An 18,706-nucleotide genomic window follows, 5' to 3' on the forward strand; every position below is an offset into this window, starting at 1 on the left:
ATTTTCTTTAACTGTAGTAGAATGTTTTTAATTTTGAATAAAAAGGTTTTGAAGAAAAGATAGCAGTGTTCAGCAAACATGAATGAGGAAACCACAATGCAAGATGGAATATAAAACATCATCAGCTAACAGCAAGTAATTTTCAGTTCTTCATCCTTTTCATATGAACACATCAAATTTCCTATGATAGTTTTAAGTTATATTATCTCCACCTTCAACCATGACCATATTTAATGGACCATGATCAATGGGTGACCCATGGCAAAGACTAAGCAAACAAATACGAAGAATCAAGACGACAAATCACAGATCTGAAAGAAAGCATTGTCAAACCTTCAATCCAACAGCCTTACAAATCCAGAACAGACCAATTCAAACAGTAAAAAACAACATAAAATTACTACCAATTTATATGCCAACATCTAATTATAAAAAGAAAGCATCCTAGCCTACTGTGATAAAGTCAAAATAACAAACATCACCTAGTTTAAATAAACAGACATCTAAACTGAAAACCAAATACATATTAATCTTTGGAGGTTTTGTTGATCAAGGATTTGTGAATGTGAGGGATAACACCACCACCAGCAATGGTTCCTTTGATGAGAGTATCAAGCTCCTCATCTCCTCGAATCGCAAGCTGCAAATGCCTTGGAGTAATTCTCTTAACTTTGAGATCTTTGCTTGCATTACCAGCAAGTTCAAGAACCTCAGCAGTTAGATACTCGAGAATGGAAGCTAAGTATACAGCAGCAGTGGCTCCAACACGTCCATGAGCTGAGACCCTTTGTTTCAGCTGTCTGTGGATACGACCCACAGGAAACTGAAACAAAACCATCCATTCAAATATAATCAGATAACATTTGAAAAAATCAATTTTGCTATGTTCAATTGTAAAGCATGGTGGAATGATTAAAATTGAATCAAAATTAAACATGAGAAATATTAAATGGATCCAACTCGTTACAGATTTTTTTAATAGTTTAAAATTATTGAAGTGAACTCAGAATGATCAGGCCATCATCCATGACCAAGCCAAAGTACAACATGACCGAGCCAAAGTGCAATTTGACCAAGCCAAAATCACTCCTGACCGAGCCAAAGTGCAACACGACCAAGCCAAAATTATTCTTGACCAGAGAATTAAAACCATGACAGAGGGAAAGTGGAATCTGGCCAAGACAGTCCATCGCCATCAACACACCAGCATAGACCATCGCACAAGACTCTAACCGTGGCACACAGGCCTGGTCATTCTGAGTTGATTTCAATAAAAATTAAACCCACTTCATACAATGGGGTAAACCACCTGGAAACTATAGTGTCAAACTCATCTAATGAAACAAATATTCTTAGAATCTAGAATGATTTTATACAGATATAAGAGAGAACCAAAACAAATAAGCAAAACTTGGTGGTGAGACAAAATCAAGGTGCGTGGTATGAGGAAAAAACGGTAGGTTGGAGTGGAAATCATGGAAATTTCATACGAAAAATGAAAAGGTAAATTAATAGAAGTGAATGAGTTGAAAAAGTGAGATAGGTTACCTGAATTCCAGCACGGGAAGAACGAGAAATGGGTCTCTTCTTATCCTTATCTTTATCTTTGTTTGCTGCTGCTGTTGTTTTCGCTGCTAGAAGCCCCTTCCCTCCTTTTCCAGCCATGATCTCAAATTCAGAGATTTTTATTTTCAGGATTTAGATCCAAATGGATTATATGAAGGAGATCTTATTCATTAAATGTGCGTTTCAAACTAAGTGGCGCTCATTCTTGCGTGGGAAAATATTTTTCATTCCCAAATTCAAATTTTCAATTTTATTACTTTCCCGCCAATTGCTTTTCACTCCCACTTTGGTTATAAAACTAACGGCCCAGATTTAATATCATGGGCTCTTCATCAAACCAAATCCGTAATGAAGTTGTGAAAAAAATTTAATAGTATAATATTTTATGATAAGTAATAATAATAAATAGTTAATGTATAAAACTACTTATGTATTGTCAATTCTTATATATAATGTGATTAACATTTTATATTTTTTATAATTTAAAGATTTATAGAGAATGAGAAAGCAAGCAATTACTTTGGTACAAAATTTCATGAAGAAGAAAGTTAAAGTGAAAGATAATGTGACTTTATCGTTTTTGATAAAGAGGAACATAGGAGTAGGCTCCCAAGTCTTGCATATTGTCGACATCAATATGGCACAAACGCGTTTTAGCTCTTGTGCGTGGAATATTACAAATGAAAGGGACTTCTGATTCATGATTCATCAATAGGAAGGTTCAGGAAAAATACACAAGAAACAGTGATTCATTGATGTTATTTTATCTTATGTTAGTCTCATTGCTGGGTCCACCCTTTAGCTTAAATTACAGGGTAACACAATGGTAACAGTAAAAGTTACATAAAAATATTATAATAAGTTATCCTTTGATAAAATAATTTAGAAACGAAATACGAGCCTAACTTTTTGACAAATGCCAAAGTGAATATAATTCACTGGTCGTAGTCAACTATTTGATGATTTACATCAACCTATAGGCTATAACATTTTCTGTATGACTCTTACTCGTTCTGTGTCATGATGAATATCAGATCATTTCCATAATAAAAACATTTAATAAAAAATTGAGGATAATATAGAAGAAAGAATCGAGATTCTTTAACTAACTACGGTAATACTTGTCATTATTACAAATATGACTTTGTAAATACTATTCTCAAACGTAATTTACCTATAAATATATTAAAATTGTCAATCTTCAAAGTCATGTAGACTTTAAAGTAAATACTTGATTTAAAGCTTTATTTACTTTAGTGTTTGTTTTCTTTCATACAATCGAAGGCACCGCACGACTAGATAGTAGACGGTGAGATTTGTTGGCATCCTTTCTTCTCAAGCAAAGCATGCAATACACCATTATTATAATATATATCCAACATTTGAATCATACTTTTATTATTATTATATATATATATCCAACATTTGAATCAGATAGTTTTTTATAATGAAATGTATTTCCTCATCACTATGTGAGGAGCTAATTCCTTTAAATAGTTATGCATGTATCAGAATAGTATAAATATAATATATAAGAAATGGATAAATCCCCACTCAAATCCATTAAAATATGTCAATCCTCAATGATATGTCCTAAATAGCTTCATTCAATTAATTAGAAAATGATTCACCATTTCTTTTTAAAATCAAAAGGTAAATGTTTCCTCTTAATAATAATGCGCAAGAAAACATGTGTTTTGATTGAAAGTAAAATTTGTACATTGACAATGTAAAGATTTATACACCTGTATTCAATCATTCACCCTTTATTTAGATTTTTTTTTTTTTGAAAAGTCAACAATAATTAAACATCAATGATAAATGATACAATGACAGTGTATAAATCTTGTACATTTTCAATGTATCCATATTTTTCTCGTTTTGATTACGTAAGAACTGAGTGAGAATAATGAAAATCTTGAGAGGACGCGCAAATATCTATAACAGAAACTGAAAATGAAGTGAAGACTTGCGTACCATGTTGGACCAGCAACATTAAACTCCAACTACCACTCCAACGTCTAAGATTAAACCCACCATTTCATTCACATATGAACTCTCCTTGTACCAATGCATTTAATCGATTAAAAAATATGAGGTTATTGAACATTTAAATTAAATTACTTCTATATCATTTCTTTTGCATCACACGTTTTCTCAATATTTGTCTCCCACCAAAAAATTCCAAACACTTCAAATCTCTTTCGAGATTAGCATTTAAAATGAAAGAATTATATACATTTTTAATACCAATAAAATACCAGAGATCTAGCTTTCTTTTTTTACTTTAACAAAGCCTCCTGTTCGTGTATGCGCTCTAACGTTTCAACAATGTTCAATTTATCACATGAACAGTATTTTCAACTAATAAAATCCAATTACTGTTTTCATGATGTCCCAGCGTCAACTTAAAGTGAGTTATTGGATAAAATTAGTTGTGAGGTAGTTGAAATGTGTTAAATAACTAAAAATAACACAATATTTATTTATTATTTTTATTTATCTACTATTTTTATAATTGTCAATTAAAGTAATTAGATATATAGGTAGTTAAAAAATAGTGTTTTAATAATGTATTTCTTTTCTTCATAAACTCCAAATAAGTATTACTTACTTATATAAGTACATGCCCATATATTCATAATATTAGATTTTGTGTACATCACATTCTTAATGAAAATTAATCAGCTGTGTGCATGCTCAATATAAGTTAATCTTTTTTTTGTTAGTATATTAGTATTGTATTATGGATGAGACTTCACCCTAACCATCAAATCACCTTCTAACTTCTTTTTTTGTTAACAGTGACACTCGAACTCACAACCTTATGCACTTCATTCTTTAATAACTTCAGTTAATGTTTAAGGGGAAGAGATGAATGATAATATTTGCAAAGCTACTTGACATGGCAGAAGTTTTCTTGAAGTTTTTGTTTATGAAACTGTTTTAACAGTACTACTAGAAGCATGTTTAGCAGTTAAAAGGTAGCAGGGTGGGTTACTTCCCGACAAGATATTGATCAGTGTGTGGTCCACCGCACAAACGTTAACGTTGTGTTGTTTTTATGAGCTCTGCCACTCATTTGCCATGGACCATCATCTTCTTTTATTCACTGGAGCCTAGTATATATCAACTTCTACAAGACCCACCATTGATTAAGCCATATAACTCAATAATTATTATTTCCACATAATCAATGCAATGTTATGTTAAGATTTATATATAAATTATCATCCACCCATTTCAACTATTTTTTTTGTTCCAAATTCAATAATAATTGAATGTGAATGATAGATAATATAGTAACAATGTATAAAACTTATATACTTCCAGTGCATATATTTATTCCATTATTTTCCATCATCTAAGAGATAATACTTCATTCATTCAATATTTTTTTATGTTTTAATCATTTCATATTAATCCAATTTTTTTGATATTTTAATAATTAAATACATTTTTATTTTTTATTTTTTAACTATATCTCAATATACATTTTTACATAAACTTGAGTGTCACATTTGTTATTGCATCATTTATCATTCATATTTAATTATTATTAATTTTTCAAAAATTAATACAAATGAATAATAAATCATGTAAAAATTATGTATAATTCTTTACACTAAAAATATATAAATAGTATACTCTATTAATATTTAGATCTCTTCCTATTTTCTCATCATTTTTCAATATTGATCAAATATGCCTAATTCTTATGACTTGTAATATAATATAATTTATATTTTCATCCATATCTTAGGATTTTGCATCCTTCATTAAACTTATACTCCACACATATTTCTTCTCACTTAAAATGATATTCTAGCCTATCATTTACTTTTGGTCCGGAGTCCCGTTAATGAGAATGTTATGTTTGTAAAGTACGATAAGAATTTTTGTGTGTTTGGTGTTAGGATCAACGATAAATGGTGGACCATCTTTTTTCTCTTGTCATGTTTCTTATCGAGTTTGACAACTTCTTTATAGTTGGTTAGAATCCGTGGTTATGGTATTGTCAAGTGGTAAAACTCACGTTTTACAATATCTTTTACGGTTAAGGGAAGCTTATTGGAAGGATTACGTTATATGCTTTGGATGACTAGTATTTCGTCTATTTGGAGAGCTCAAAATGACGTAATTTTTAGCAATAAAAGGGTGTATGGAGGATATTATGGATGCAATAAAATTCAAATTTTGGTTATGGATCAAAAGAAGACAAAACCACATGATTATGCCTTAATTTGAATGGATTTCTAATCTAATTTTATACTCGACGGGATTAGATGACCTCTTTTAATTCTTGTAGGGGTTTTGTTTTGTGGTTCATGAGAATTGTATATTAGTTTTTTTTTGTGGTTGTAATTTTTATTCTCTTTTTTCACTTAAAAAAAAGGGTAAGAGCTCAAACTTAATTCTTGGTGTAAGCATATAATAAGAGAAAAATATTATCAGACCTCACTTTCTATTCTTACAATCTTCTTGACATGCGTATACATATTATTAATTGCAATATGAACTCATACCTTTTTTACTTTGAAAAATCAATTTATTAAAATTCTATAAATATTAAAAGCTTGATATTTATATTTAATGACTCTTTAAAACGAATTTCTGTATGTTTATATTTATCATTTACTTTATTTATTTCCTATGATTTATTCAATATATTTCATTGTCCATATTTTGATATATTTTCTTTCATATCCTCTCTTTGTTTTTCTACAATGTTGACCATAAATTTCACCTCCCCTTCTTTTTTGAAAAAAGGAAACTTATCTTCCGTTCAAAAGAAAAATTATGTTTAGGACCTTTTTCTTTTTTAAATTAGGCATGTTTTCCATTTAATCACTCGCTAACTTTTCTTTGGCAAACAACCAACATGAGAAGTGAGAACCTTGCAACACGTGGCAATTTTCAAAGATATCACGACGTCTATTTCAATGTACTAGATGTAGCGCCATATTCCGTGGTATTGCTCTTTTGAGTAATTTCTCTATCTGTCTAACTTTTTTAAAGTTTGCTTCCATATTGAAGTTATTATTATAAAAAATTGTTAATAATTAAAATATATTTTTATTATATTTTATTAGTATAAATAATTATTATTAGATAAAAATATTAAAGATAAAATGCAATAATATAATTACTACTTTCAAATGATAAGTTATCAACTTTCCAAAACAAAAATTTAATTGCACTTTCCAAAATGAATAATGAATATATTCATTAATGGAGAGACAAATATATATTTTTTACTTGTTTTAATGATAAAATATAATTTTATTATAATGATATATATATATATATATCATTAAAAGTCCTTTTTGTTTTTTAAAATATTTGTGAAACTATTAATGAAGGGATACTAAGTCTTCCAAAATAGCCTCCTATCTCAAGCTCTTGCAAGTTTTCAACTCCAAAGGGCGTTGATCCCACTCAATTTCCTTCCAATTTTATCCCCTGACTTTTTATCTTTTTCAAAATTTTAAATTCCATCTTCTCTGTTTTTCCCCACAATTCAACCCACGTATGCAAGCAAGCTTCATAAACACGATATTGACAATGTATCAACCAACCCCTAACCAAAACTGTGTAAATACCGGGGGCAACTTAGTCATTCCAAATACTCCAATTCTAACTTGTAACCACTTATCATCCATTAACCACCGTTTTCAGGCTCAGTTACACACCCATTTGTCACCACTTTACTACTCAATACATTGCCTGGTGTATGTGGTACACCTGATGACTAAACTACCCCTTAAAACATTTCCCTCTTAGACATTATAAACCTTACACTATGGCGGTGTTATCGTCAAGCAAAAGTCACACGCAACATAGAAAAGCCTATACAACTATTTGTTTATGTATAGATAGTTAATAAAATATTAACAACAACTTCAAAAACTTAATCCTTAATACTATTTTCCATAACACAAAAATGCATAACTCAATTATCTTTGAATATAATAAGTTAGATAATTCTTAACCACACATGTCTTACTCACCGGAACATATGACGTTCCAGTTTGTGTCACTTCATGTGCTATAAACTTGTAAGTGGTTAAAAAATATTTAATAATTAAATTTTAACTTAAATATATTTTTCTAATCAATCATAAATTTTTATTTTTATGACACACTGTGGGACCCCCTTCCGCTATACCCTCCCTCACATACAAACCTAAAAGAGTTTTGGATTTTCGGTTGGGCCCATGCCTCCACCGTGAGCCCTTATTTCGATAACTCAGCTTCTCACACCCGGCCTATCGTGTCATCATGAACCGGTATCAAAAAACTAAACCCGGTTCGCTCTTCGACACGTAAAGCACTTCGCCACTGCTATTTTCTCAGAATTCACCACGCAGGGTGTACACGTGGCGGTTCGGTCCAAGTCATCACACTTTCATTCTCACTGGCTTTAAATAGTTCATACTTATTGATCCCCACATTATCCTCTCACTTTGCAAGTTGCAACCTGCTATGCACGAAAACCATCACCTCACGCAACCAAACAAACATTTTCTATTTTAAATCCTAACTGACTTTGTATCCGGTGAAATACTCGTCGGAAATTGATCGGCGCGCCGGATTGTATGGAGGCTCCGGCGATCGTTGCTGATCTTGGAATCCTATTGAGGTTATCGTGCCGTAGCTTGTTTGGGAAATGGAATCGTGTATGGTCGTAGAAATTAGAAACCCTAAACAAAAGCGACTTTACTTAGCAGAGTTTTCAAGTTATTCCATGCTTCCTTCCGCAGGCACGAGGCAGATTATGACTATATAAATATATTAGGAGATTAAAAAATCAAAAAGACTTGCCGTAGTTTCAGAGTCTTCGATTTTTTGTGGAACTTCATTGATTTTCTATTCTATTTTTTATTTGCTTTTTTTTTTGGTTTCTCCGTTCTCAAATTTTGAAATCGTATGCGGAGAATCGATAAAGAAGGTTTTGCAGAACTTTTAGAGGTTCAATTTGCTTTACACAGTTCTGTTTTGCGAGTCCAATTTTAAAATCAAACTCGAGATTCGGAAACTGTAGAAGATGAAACACTAAAAAACTGTTAGATTGTCTTGTTGAGCTATCATCATTTTCGTCATGCCTTTTCCGATGAAAATTCAGCCGATCGATTTTCAGTTACCGGCGGAAGGGACTAGGCTTGAGCTGGCCAAGCCTGTCGTTAAGTCACGATTGAAGCGGCTCCTTGAGCGCCAGTTCTCCGGCGTACTGAGAAATCCTGCGGTGGAGAAAGTTTCCGGCGCCATCGAGGAACAGAATTTGTGCAAGGACGGCATCAACTACTCACATGATTTTGAGCCGAGTACGGTGTGCTTGACGAACATGGTGCATAATTTCATAGAGGAGAATCCTGAGAAGCACTCTGTTTCCGTTAGGTGCGGACGTAACCGCTGTAACTGCTTCAATAGGAACTCTGACGATAACTCTGACAACGACTCAGACGATTTCAGCGACTCTAACTATTCTCCCAGTGAAGCGTGTGAAATCCTCAAGGTAAATAGCGCTTCAACTAGATTGTAATTGAAACCGTTTAAAAAAAGAGAAGGAATGATTCTGAAACGCGTTTTTTAAATAATTTTGAACAGGGTATGGTAGCTTGTGCAAGTGTTTTTGAGAGGAACTTGCTAGCGGACACTACAAAGATAGTTGATAATAATAACAAGATCTGCAAGCGCAAAGATAGTTACTGCAGAAAGATTGTTACTGAATGTTTGTTATCTCTCGGATATGATGCTTCCATTTGCAAATCTTGCTGGGAAAAATCCCCTTCCTGCCCCTCCGGTAATTTCTCTCTAACAAATTCTCTTTGTTGTTTGAGCTTGATTTGATTAGAATTCATGTTTTCTTAATCATGTATATGTGTGTGTGATTTTGTGTAGGGGAATATGAATATATTGATGTGATATTAGGGAAAGAGCGGGTGCTAATTGACATTGACTTTAAATCTGAATTTGAGATCGCTAGATCAACCAAGACATACAAGACGATTCTCCAGAATCTTCCATACATATTTGTAGGCAAGTGTGATAGGTTGCAGAACATTGTGGCTATTGTATCCGAGGCAGTGAAGCAGAGTTTGAAGAAGAAAGGGATGCATGTTCCACCGTGGAGGAGGGCTGAATACGTTAGAGCTAAATGGCTTTCTCCTTATACGCGCGCTACGCCACCAAAGATGGAGAATCTGCAGCTATTGAAGGGAAGTAACTGTGTTGAGTCTCAAGTTTGTAAGAGTTCAGCTGAAGAGGAGAAGGCGGAGGTGAAGGCGGTGGTAGAATGGAAGCCACCGGAGGTCAAGGCCAAGGGTTCACTATCTGGAGTTAAGGTTGTAACTGGTTTTGCAGCAGTTTTTGATAAAGATAATGAATAACCCATACAATTTTGACATTTTCCTTTTGTTTTTGTTTTGTTTTCCGGTAAGAGGCGTTTTCCCTTTAATTTGCCAAAGTGAGGGTTCAAAATATGATATATAACTATAATAGCTCTGTGACTCTTACCTATCTCCCCCTTGGTTTTTTTAGGTGCGGGGTGTATTTTACTAATATGAATAAAGTTTAAGTATAGTTTAGTTTATTTATTGGAGCCAAGTTTGGAATTTGATCCTTTGAATACATTTGCTTTTTTTAGAAATACAACAACCTTCTTCTACATAATTGGAACTTAATTACTAATACAAAAAGACATATAGTATCTTTATGCCTAACATGTTTGTTTTGGCTATTAAATAAGACTAATTTACAAAAACTATGCAGCACTCGAGTTTTTCTTTGCTAATCAATCATAAATTTTTATTTTTATGACACACTGTGGGACCCCCTTCCGCTATACCCTCCCTCACATACAAACCTAAAAGAGTTTTGGATTTTCGGTTGGGCCCATGCCTCCACCGTGAGCCCTTATTTCGATAACTCAGCTTCTCACACCCGGCCTATCGTGTCATCATGAACCGGTATCAAAAAACTAAACCCGGTTCGCTCTTCGACACGTAAAGCACTTCGCCACTGCTATTTTCTCAGAATTCACCACGCAGGGTGTACACGTGGCGGTTCGGTCCAAGTCATCACACTTTCATTCTCACTGGCTTTAAATAGTTCATACTTATTGATCCCCACATTATCCTCTCACTTTGCAAGTTGCAACCTGCTATGCACGAAAACCATCACCTCACGCAACCAAACAAACATTTTCTATTTTAAATCCTAACTGACTTTGTATCCGGTGAAATACTCGTCGGAAATTGATCGGCGCGCCGGATTGTATGGAGGCTCCGGCGATCGTTGCTGATCTTGGAATCCTATTGAGGTTATCGTGCCGTAGCTTGTTTGGGAAATGGAATCGTGTATGGTCGTAGAAATTAGAAACCCTAAACAAAAGCGACTTTACTTAGCAGAGTTTTCAAGTTATTCCATGCTTCCTTCCGCAGGCACGAGGCAGATTATGACTATATAAATATATTAGGAGATTAAAAAATCAAAAAGACTTGCCGTAGTTTCAGAGTCTTCGATTTTTTGTGGAACTTCATTGATTTTCTATTCTATTTTTTATTTGCTTTTTTTTTTGGTTTCTCCGTTCTCAAATTTTGAAATCGTATGCGGAGAATCGATAAAGAAGGTTTTGCAGAACTTTTAGAGGTTCAATTTGCTTTACACAGTTCTGTTTTGCGAGTCCAATTTTAAAATCAAACTCGAGATTCGGAAACTGTAGAAGATGAAACACTAAAAAACTGTTAGATTGTCTTGTTGAGCTATCATCATTTTCGTCATGCCTTTTCCGATGAAAATTCAGCCGATCGATTTTCAGTTACCGGCGGAAGGGACTAGGCTTGAGCTGGCCAAGCCTGTCGTTAAGTCACGATTGAAGCGGCTCCTTGAGCGCCAGTTCTCCGGCGTACTGAGAAATCCTGCGGTGGAGAAAGTTTCCGGCGCCATCGAGGAACAGAATTTGTGCAAGGACGGCATCAACTACTCACATGATTTTGAGCCGAGTACGGTGTGCTTGACGAACATGGTGCATAATTTCATAGAGGAGAATCCTGAGAAGCACTCTGTTTCCGTTAGGTGCGGACGTAACCGCTGTAACTGCTTCAATAGGAACTCTGACGATAACTCTGACAACGACTCAGACGATTTCAGCGACTCTAACTATTCTCCCAGTGAAGCGTGTGAAATCCTCAAGGTAAATAGCGCTTCAACTAGATTGTAATTGAAACCGTTTAAAAAAAGAGAAGGAATGATTCTGAAACGCGTTTTTTAAATAATTTTGAACAGGGTATGGTAGCTTGTGCAAGTGTTTTTGAGAGGAACTTGCTAGCGGACACTACAAAGATAGTTGATAATAATAACAAGATCTGCAAGCGCAAAGATAGTTACTGCAGAAAGATTGTTACTGAATGTTTGTTATCTCTCGGATATGATGCTTCCATTTGCAAATCTTGCTGGGAAAAATCCCCTTCCTGCCCCTCCGGTAATTTCTCTCTAACAAATTCTCTTTGTTGTTTGAGCTTGATTTGATTAGAATTCATGTTTTCTTAATCATGTATATGTGTGTGTGATTTTGTGTAGGGGAATATGAATATATTGATGTGATATTAGGGAAAGAGCGGGTGCTAATTGACATTGACTTTAAATCTGAATTTGAGATCGCTAGATCAACCAAGACATACAAGACGATTCTCCAGAATCTTCCATACATATTTGTAGGCAAGTGTGATAGGTTGCAGAACATTGTGGCTATTGTATCCGAGGCAGTGAAGCAGAGTTTGAAGAAGAAAGGGATGCATGTTCCACCGTGGAGGAGGGCTGAATACGTTAGAGCTAAATGGCTTTCTCCTTATACGCGCGCTACGCCACCAAAGATGGAGAATCTGCAGCTATTGAAGGGAAGTAACTGTGTTGAGTCTCAAGTTTGTAAGAGTTCAGCTGAAGAGGAGAAGGCGGAGGTGAAGGCGGTGGTAGAATGGAAGCCACCGGAGGTCAAGGCCAAGGGTTCACTATCTGGAGTTAAGGTTGTAACTGGTTTTGCAGCAGTTTTTGATAAAGATAATGAATAACCCATACAATTTTGACATTTTCCTTTTGTTTTTGTTTTGTTTTCCGGTAAGAGGCGTTTTCCCTTTAATTTGCCAAAGTGAGGGTTCAAAATATGATATATAACTATAATAGCTCTGTGACTCTTACCTATCTCCCCCTTGGTTTTTTTAGGTGCGGGGTGTATTTTACTAATATGAATAAAGTTTAAGTATAGTTTAGTTTATTTATTGGAGCCAAGTTTGGAATTTGATCCTTTGAATACATTTGCTTTTTTTAGAAATACAACAACCTTCTTCTACATAATTGGAACTTAATTACTAATACAAAAAGACATATAGTATCTTTATGCCTAACATGTTTGTTTTGGCTATTAAATAAGACTAATTTACAAAAACTATGCAGCACTCGAGTTTTTCTTTGCCTTATTTAGCACAATAACAACAATCCGAAGCTGTAAAGTCTCCTCTGCTATCGTTCTTCCTCACTAACAGCACTCCGCTGCTCTTTCTTCTTATTACGGCTGTACATAAATAATGCTTGTTTCTTGGTTGGATTTTCAAAGACGTTGTGGGTTATGAAAACGTTACTAGAGGGAGTTTTTGTGAGGAGGTATATTTCAGAGAAAATATGCAAGAACGTTTGGTTGGCAGGAATGGTTGAATTATGAATAAACTGCTAGTTTTATAAATTGCCTTATGCCCACTATGACCATAGAGAAATACAGGATATGACTCAGAATCATACGCATAAAGCATGTAATTGTCGCAAATAAAGCACTACCATCACCAACAATATCTAAACTATAGTAGGATTTGCTATGATAAGCTGATTATGAATTCTGCATATACCAATATATACATGGCACCCTGCATCTGTTTTGTTGTTGTACATGCTCTGTGCCAAATACTGGACTTGATTATCCTTATAATTCCAGTGATCAAAAGGGTAAATATATGAACACCGTCCTAAAAGATAAATTCAATCAATGTGATTGCAAACCTTCCAATCTTGTCAAAGATGGCAACTATAAACCAAAACCGCAATAATCAGTTTTTTAGCCATTGGATTGAAAATATCCTTTTGGAATTCATTCTGACTGTAAAATGCATTACACACATTCTGCTGTATTCTAGCAACAAGCATTTCCTCGAACAATGGTGTGCAGTTTCTGTTTTTTTTAATAGCTATACCCCAGTGTTTATTATTATTTACTGGGCCATAATATTCGGACAAGGATATGCTGTCCAAATCCTATCCCAGACTAATTATATTATATCACGTCAGTTAAAAAAATTAAATATTCATAATTTTATCAATTTTGTTTCATTGTGATTGGTCAGAGACATGTTGAAGACATGACTAGGGATAGCAGGTCTCTTCCATAATATTCCCTTATCTGCCCTTTTCATGTCAGTAGTTCGATCTGATCGAAGGCACTTTGTTGAAGTAACCTTGTTTTGTCGTTTCCGCGCCTCGTACCAAAGTGAGTGCATCCACCGTCTCTCCGGAATTAAATTACACGCTGCTTTCCATTTATTATTTATTGTTTGCATTATTTTATTTCATTACAGTACCACTAGAATGTTCTAGTCTTCTACACAATTCTGTACCTCTGTTTTTAGTCACACGATACTCATCACGTTTAATTTTTTAACTGAAATGTGCTTAACTATTATATTTTTTGAAATAAAATGATACTTAAGGAACTAATTCATTTTATAGTCTATTTATTCAAATAAATATAAATTCTAAAAATTAAATATTTGACTTTTGACATAATATGATACTTTGATATCCAACATGATATTATACTACTATATGAATTGATCATTAGGACACATTATGTTTTACATATTTCAAATTTTACAGAAAAATATAATTATTAGTAATTAATCAATTTATATACAACCAGAGAAATATGATACGTGTTTTCAAAATTGAAGCTAATATTATATATGTGTGAAATTCTCCTCGAAGAAAATAACTATATTGTTGTGTTTTTTTAAATAATGGTTTACGTCTATCATGGAAGCAATTCACCTCAAATCAAAAGTGATGTGTATCAACAACAAAGTTTCACTTTGATTAAGTAGCTAAATATGAGATACAATAGAATAAATTTAATTCACCAATTCATCATTATAGGTAAAATTGTCTATACCATCCTAATAATATTTTGTTCATTTCATTGAGATTTGAGATGCAAGAGGCTAGGATGGATAAAAAGACGAGCCAAATGTAATAATATGCTAAGAGATTTAATCACAACTTGAACTAGAAAACAAAAAAGAGGGGTATTGTTAAAGATTTGATTTAATTAAATAACGTATCACATGTTTCACGAACCAAATAAATAGTTTAAATGGTAAAATACAGAATAGTAAATGCACTTAAACAAAGCTAAATAGTATGGTATTTTGTTAAGAATCATGTGTTATAATGCAAGCTGGCTCCAAAGCTGTCAGGTTCTTCTTTTTCAGTCATATAAAAGAGATCCCATTTGAAGTCGATATTGAGAGTTTGTTAACCTTTTCTAAAGGCTAAAGCTAAGGTGCTTGCTGCACAAGTCAATGATTTTGTCTCCAATTTTTTTATAACTTTAATGTGATTCTCTTCTCACTTTAACAATTTCCGTTCTGATTTATCCTTAGTTTTTCAGTGATATGTTTTTGTCCCCACTCTATAAAGACTATTAAAGTACATAGTGTATTGACATTTCAAATTATTAAGTAATAGACTACACAAGCAAAGAATAAAATACTTCTAATCTTTTGTTACACAATTTATAAAGAATGTGGAATGTAAGAGCAATACAGGCATAAAAATATATTTACAGTGGTAATTATTTCTATGTTAACTCCATATTATAATTATTATATCTGAACCTAGTAATTAATAATTATACCTGTTGAATGGGGACCAGAAATTTAATATGTATATCCATTAGTATAGATAGGGGACCAGTCCCTGTTACAATTGTGTTAATATTTATCCAAATCAGGAAAAGAAAATAAAAGTAATGAAAAAAGAGTGAGGGGAGGATTCTTTCTCGTGAGTTGAGAGTTTCAAAGGTTGGTTTTGAAAGAAAATAAAATTATAAAATATAAATTTGTGTCGGTGCAAAAGACACGAGAGATTCGTTTAGTGTTTGATGATGAACATTGAACATTGAACATTGCACGCCACATATAATTTTCAAGGCATGGCTTCTGTTTCTTGTTTCTTCTGTTCACCCTTCACACTCATCTCAACTCTGTTTCTGTCCAAGTATATTAATAAATTTTACACGTTATTCCCGTTTTTATCCTCAAGAGAATTTTGTTTATGTTAAGGTTTCATCTTAAAACTAATTGACAATGAGATGTTTAATATTTAAACTATTCTCGAGATAATGAGTTACGCGATGTAGGATTTACTTCCCAACAGTTTATAATTTATAACAAGCAAAACTAATTCACCAAATTTTACACTGGGGGCATGAACTAGCTTTCGTAACTACTGGACCTGTATATAGTTATGGATATAGTTATATGCATTTTTATCATTAGCTACGCCCTGACGGGGAAGAAAGTTAAAATAAAACTAGTGTAGGTTGATTCATTGATTTAAGTTTATTAGTGCCACTTATTTTGTATTTTTTTTGTTAAAAATAGTAATAATTCAAAATTCTGTTAAGTTAGTTAGTCACTAGCTTATTATAAATAGTAACTTGTGTAACTTGATCAATAATGAAGAAGATTGAATTCTCTTTTCTTGCATACACTTTTCTCTAATTCTCACACTTTGAATCTGCACATTTTCTTTCTGTTTTCACTATCATTCTTTCTTTATCTCAAAGCCAACTTCTTCCTTCTCTGTTTCGGTTTTGTGTTCCAACAACTTTGGTATCAAGAGCTAGGTTGAAGAAGAACAAGAACACAAAAGGAGAGTGAATAAGCATGGGACAAAACAGTGGCAACTTCCCAGCAAATCTGTCAATTCTTGATGGCAAGAATTGGAACAAATGGAGAGTACAAATGAAGGCATTAATGGGGTATCAAGAAGTTGATGAGATAGTTGAGTAAGGGTTCCAACCCCTCATTGAAGGAGGAACAGAAGAGCAAAGAAGAATGCACAAAGAGAATAAGAAGAAAGATTGCAAGGCAATGTTCTTGCTGCATCAATGTGTGGATGAGGCACACTTTGAGAAAATTTCTGGTGCAGAAAACTCAAAAGAAGCTTGGTTGATCCTTGAAGCTTGCAACCAGGGGGCAGAACAATTAAAGAAAGTGAGATTGCAAACACTTAGGCGCCAATATGAATTAATGCAGATGAAATCCAATGAGAGAATAGCACAATACTTCAACAAAGTGATGGATCAAGCTTTACAAGCTCAATTCACAGAAAGGAGGAACTGGAATGGGAGGAATGGATTTCGAAATAGGGGTGCAAGAAGAGATTTCAGAGGAGGAAATCACAAGAATTTCCAGCAGAAGGAGCATGACAAAACTGTTCCTGGATCACAAGACTCAGAAAGAAGAGGTAACTTGAGTCAATGGAAAGGTAGCAGAAGATCAGTTGATAGGAAAAGAATAAGGTGCTTCAACTGCAATAGAACTGGACACTTCTCCAATGAATGCAGGGTATCTGTTGGATCAAACAATGATGGAGGCAAGTCTCACACAGAAGCTCATATGGTCAAAGAAGAAACAACTGAGAATGAAGAACAACCTTTGCTACTCATGATGATAACCAACCAAGTAGACAAGAACAGTGAGGTATGGTACATAGACTCTGGTTGCTCAAGTCACATGACAGGACATAGAGAATGGCTGGTGAATTATGATGAAAGAAAGAAGAGCAATGTTAGATTTGCTGATGACAGAATGATCCAAGCTGAAGGAACAGGTGATGTCTTGATAAACAGAAAAGATGGTAAGCATGCTATAATAACAGATGTGCTTTATGTGCCAAACATGAAAAGCAATCTAATTAGCATGGGGCAACTGCTTGAAAAGGGATTCTCTATGGGCCTAATTGATGGAGCACTAGAAATCTATGATCAGAAGAAAAAGTTGCTAATGAGAGCACCAATGGCTCCAAACAGAACATTTCAGATAAGCCTAGCAACTGTTGAATCACAATGCTTGTCTGCTCAGTCCTTAGCAGAAGACACATGGCTATGGCACATGAGGTATGGACATCTAAACTTTAGAGATTTGAGTAGACTAAACTCACAAAACATGGTTGCAGGATTACCTATAATTCAGCATCCTAAGAAGATGTGTGATAGTTGTGTGATAAGCAAACAACCAAGGACCTCATTCAGCAAATATACACCATCAAGAGCCAAAGAACTTCTGCAGGTAGTGTACTCTGATGTGTGTGGACCTCTTGACACACCATCATTGGGAGGGAGCAGATATTTCATCACATTTGTGGATGAGCTAAGTAGAAGGATCTGGTTGTTCTTAATGAAGAACAAAAGTGAGACATTCTCAGTGTTCAAAATGTTCAAGGCCCAAGCAGAAAAGCAATCAGGAAAGAGCCTAAAAATCCTTAGGACAGATGGTGGAGGTGAGTTCAACTCAGGAGAATTCAGCAAATTTTGCAGTGAACAAGGCATTATGCATGAGGTTACAGCCCCTTACACACCTCAACACAATGGGATTGCAGAGAGAAGGAATAGAACCATAATGAATATGGTCAGAAGCATGTTGAGAAGCAAAGAACTCTCAAATGAATTCTAGGGAGAAGCAGCCTCAACAGCTGCATACATACTCAACAAATGTCCTACTAAAAGGCTTGAAAATATAGTCCCTGAGGAAGCATGGTCAGGAACTAAACCAACTGTGAGACATATGAAGATATTTGGCTCAATCTGCTACAGACACATACCAGATCAGAGGAGAACAAAGCTAGATGATAAAGGTGAAGCAATGGTTTTCCTTGGCTACAACAACACAGGATCCTATAAATTGTACAGTCTTGAAACTAAGCAAGTAGTGTTCAGCAGGGATGTTCAATTTGATGAAGCAAGAACAATCAATGAATTAGGCAAAAACTCTGATTCTTTGACAAAACTACACATAGAATGGGAGAATGATGATGA

At 34.1% G+C, this 18,706-nt stretch overlaps 3 protein-coding genes across 3 annotated transcripts; 2 read left to right on the forward strand and 1 right to left on the reverse strand.

Annotated features, from left to right (window-relative positions):
- LOC109346665 (histone H2A variant 1) lies at positions 309 to 1,715 on the reverse strand. Its single transcript, XM_019586355.1, has 2 exons — positions 1,549 to 1,715; positions 309 to 823 (listed from the first exon to the last, which is right to left on the reverse strand). The coding sequence occupies exons 1-2, from the start codon at positions 1,663 to 1,665 to the stop codon at positions 527 to 529; spliced, it is 414 nt and encodes a 137-aa protein (XP_019441900.1). The 5' UTR covers positions 1,666 to 1,715; the 3' UTR covers positions 309 to 526.
- Positions 8,017 to 10,163, forward strand: LOC109346666. The gene is made up of 3 exons (XM_019586356.1): positions 8,017 to 9,082; positions 9,175 to 9,370; positions 9,469 to 10,163. The coding sequence occupies exons 1-3, from the start codon at positions 8,669 to 8,671 to the stop codon at positions 9,954 to 9,956; spliced, it is 1,098 nt and encodes a 365-aa protein (XP_019441901.1). The 5' UTR covers positions 8,017 to 8,668; the 3' UTR covers positions 9,957 to 10,163.
- On the forward strand, positions 10,696 to 12,842 carry LOC109346667. The gene is made up of 3 exons (XM_019586357.1): positions 10,696 to 11,761; positions 11,854 to 12,049; positions 12,148 to 12,842. Exons 1-3 carry the CDS (start codon positions 11,348 to 11,350, stop codon positions 12,633 to 12,635), a joined length of 1,098 nt encoding a protein of 365 aa, XP_019441902.1. The 5' UTR covers positions 10,696 to 11,347; the 3' UTR covers positions 12,636 to 12,842.

The sequence above is a fragment of the Lupinus angustifolius genome, chromosome LG04, assembly GCF_001865875.1.
Source record: "Lupinus angustifolius cultivar Tanjil chromosome LG04, LupAngTanjil_v1.0, whole genome shotgun sequence".
NCBI lineage: Eukaryota > Viridiplantae > Streptophyta > Magnoliopsida > Fabales > Fabaceae > Lupinus > Lupinus angustifolius.

What these genes read in the sequence shown, in the direction of transcription:
- LOC109346666 (XM_019586356.1), top strand. Translation starts at nt 8,669, where the DNA reads ATGCCTTTTCCGATGAAAATTCAGCCGATCGATTTTCAGTTACCGGCG. An exon ending in AAGCGTGTGAAATCCTCAAG is followed by an intron (nt 9,083 to 9,174) that starts GTAAATAGCGCT and finishes AATTTTGAACAG; the next exon opens with GGTATGGTAGCTTGTGCAAG. An exon ending in ATCCCCTTCCTGCCCCTCCG is followed by an intron (nt 9,371 to 9,468) that starts GTAATTTCTCTC and finishes GATTTTGTGTAG; the next exon opens with GGGAATATGAATATATTGAT.
- LOC109346665 (XM_019586355.1), bottom strand. Translation starts at nt 1,665, where the DNA reads ATGGCTGGAAAAGGAGGGAAGGGGCTTCTAGCAGCGAAAACAACAGCA. An exon ending in CTTCCCGTGCTGGAATTCAG is followed by an intron (nt 824 to 1,548) that starts GTAACCTATCTC and finishes GTTTTGTTTCAG; the next exon opens with TTTCCTGTGGGTCGTATCCA.
- LOC109346667 (XM_019586357.1), top strand. Translation starts at nt 11,348, where the DNA reads ATGCCTTTTCCGATGAAAATTCAGCCGATCGATTTTCAGTTACCGGCG. An exon ending in AAGCGTGTGAAATCCTCAAG is followed by an intron (nt 11,762 to 11,853) that starts GTAAATAGCGCT and finishes AATTTTGAACAG; the next exon opens with GGTATGGTAGCTTGTGCAAG. An exon ending in ATCCCCTTCCTGCCCCTCCG is followed by an intron (nt 12,050 to 12,147) that starts GTAATTTCTCTC and finishes GATTTTGTGTAG; the next exon opens with GGGAATATGAATATATTGAT.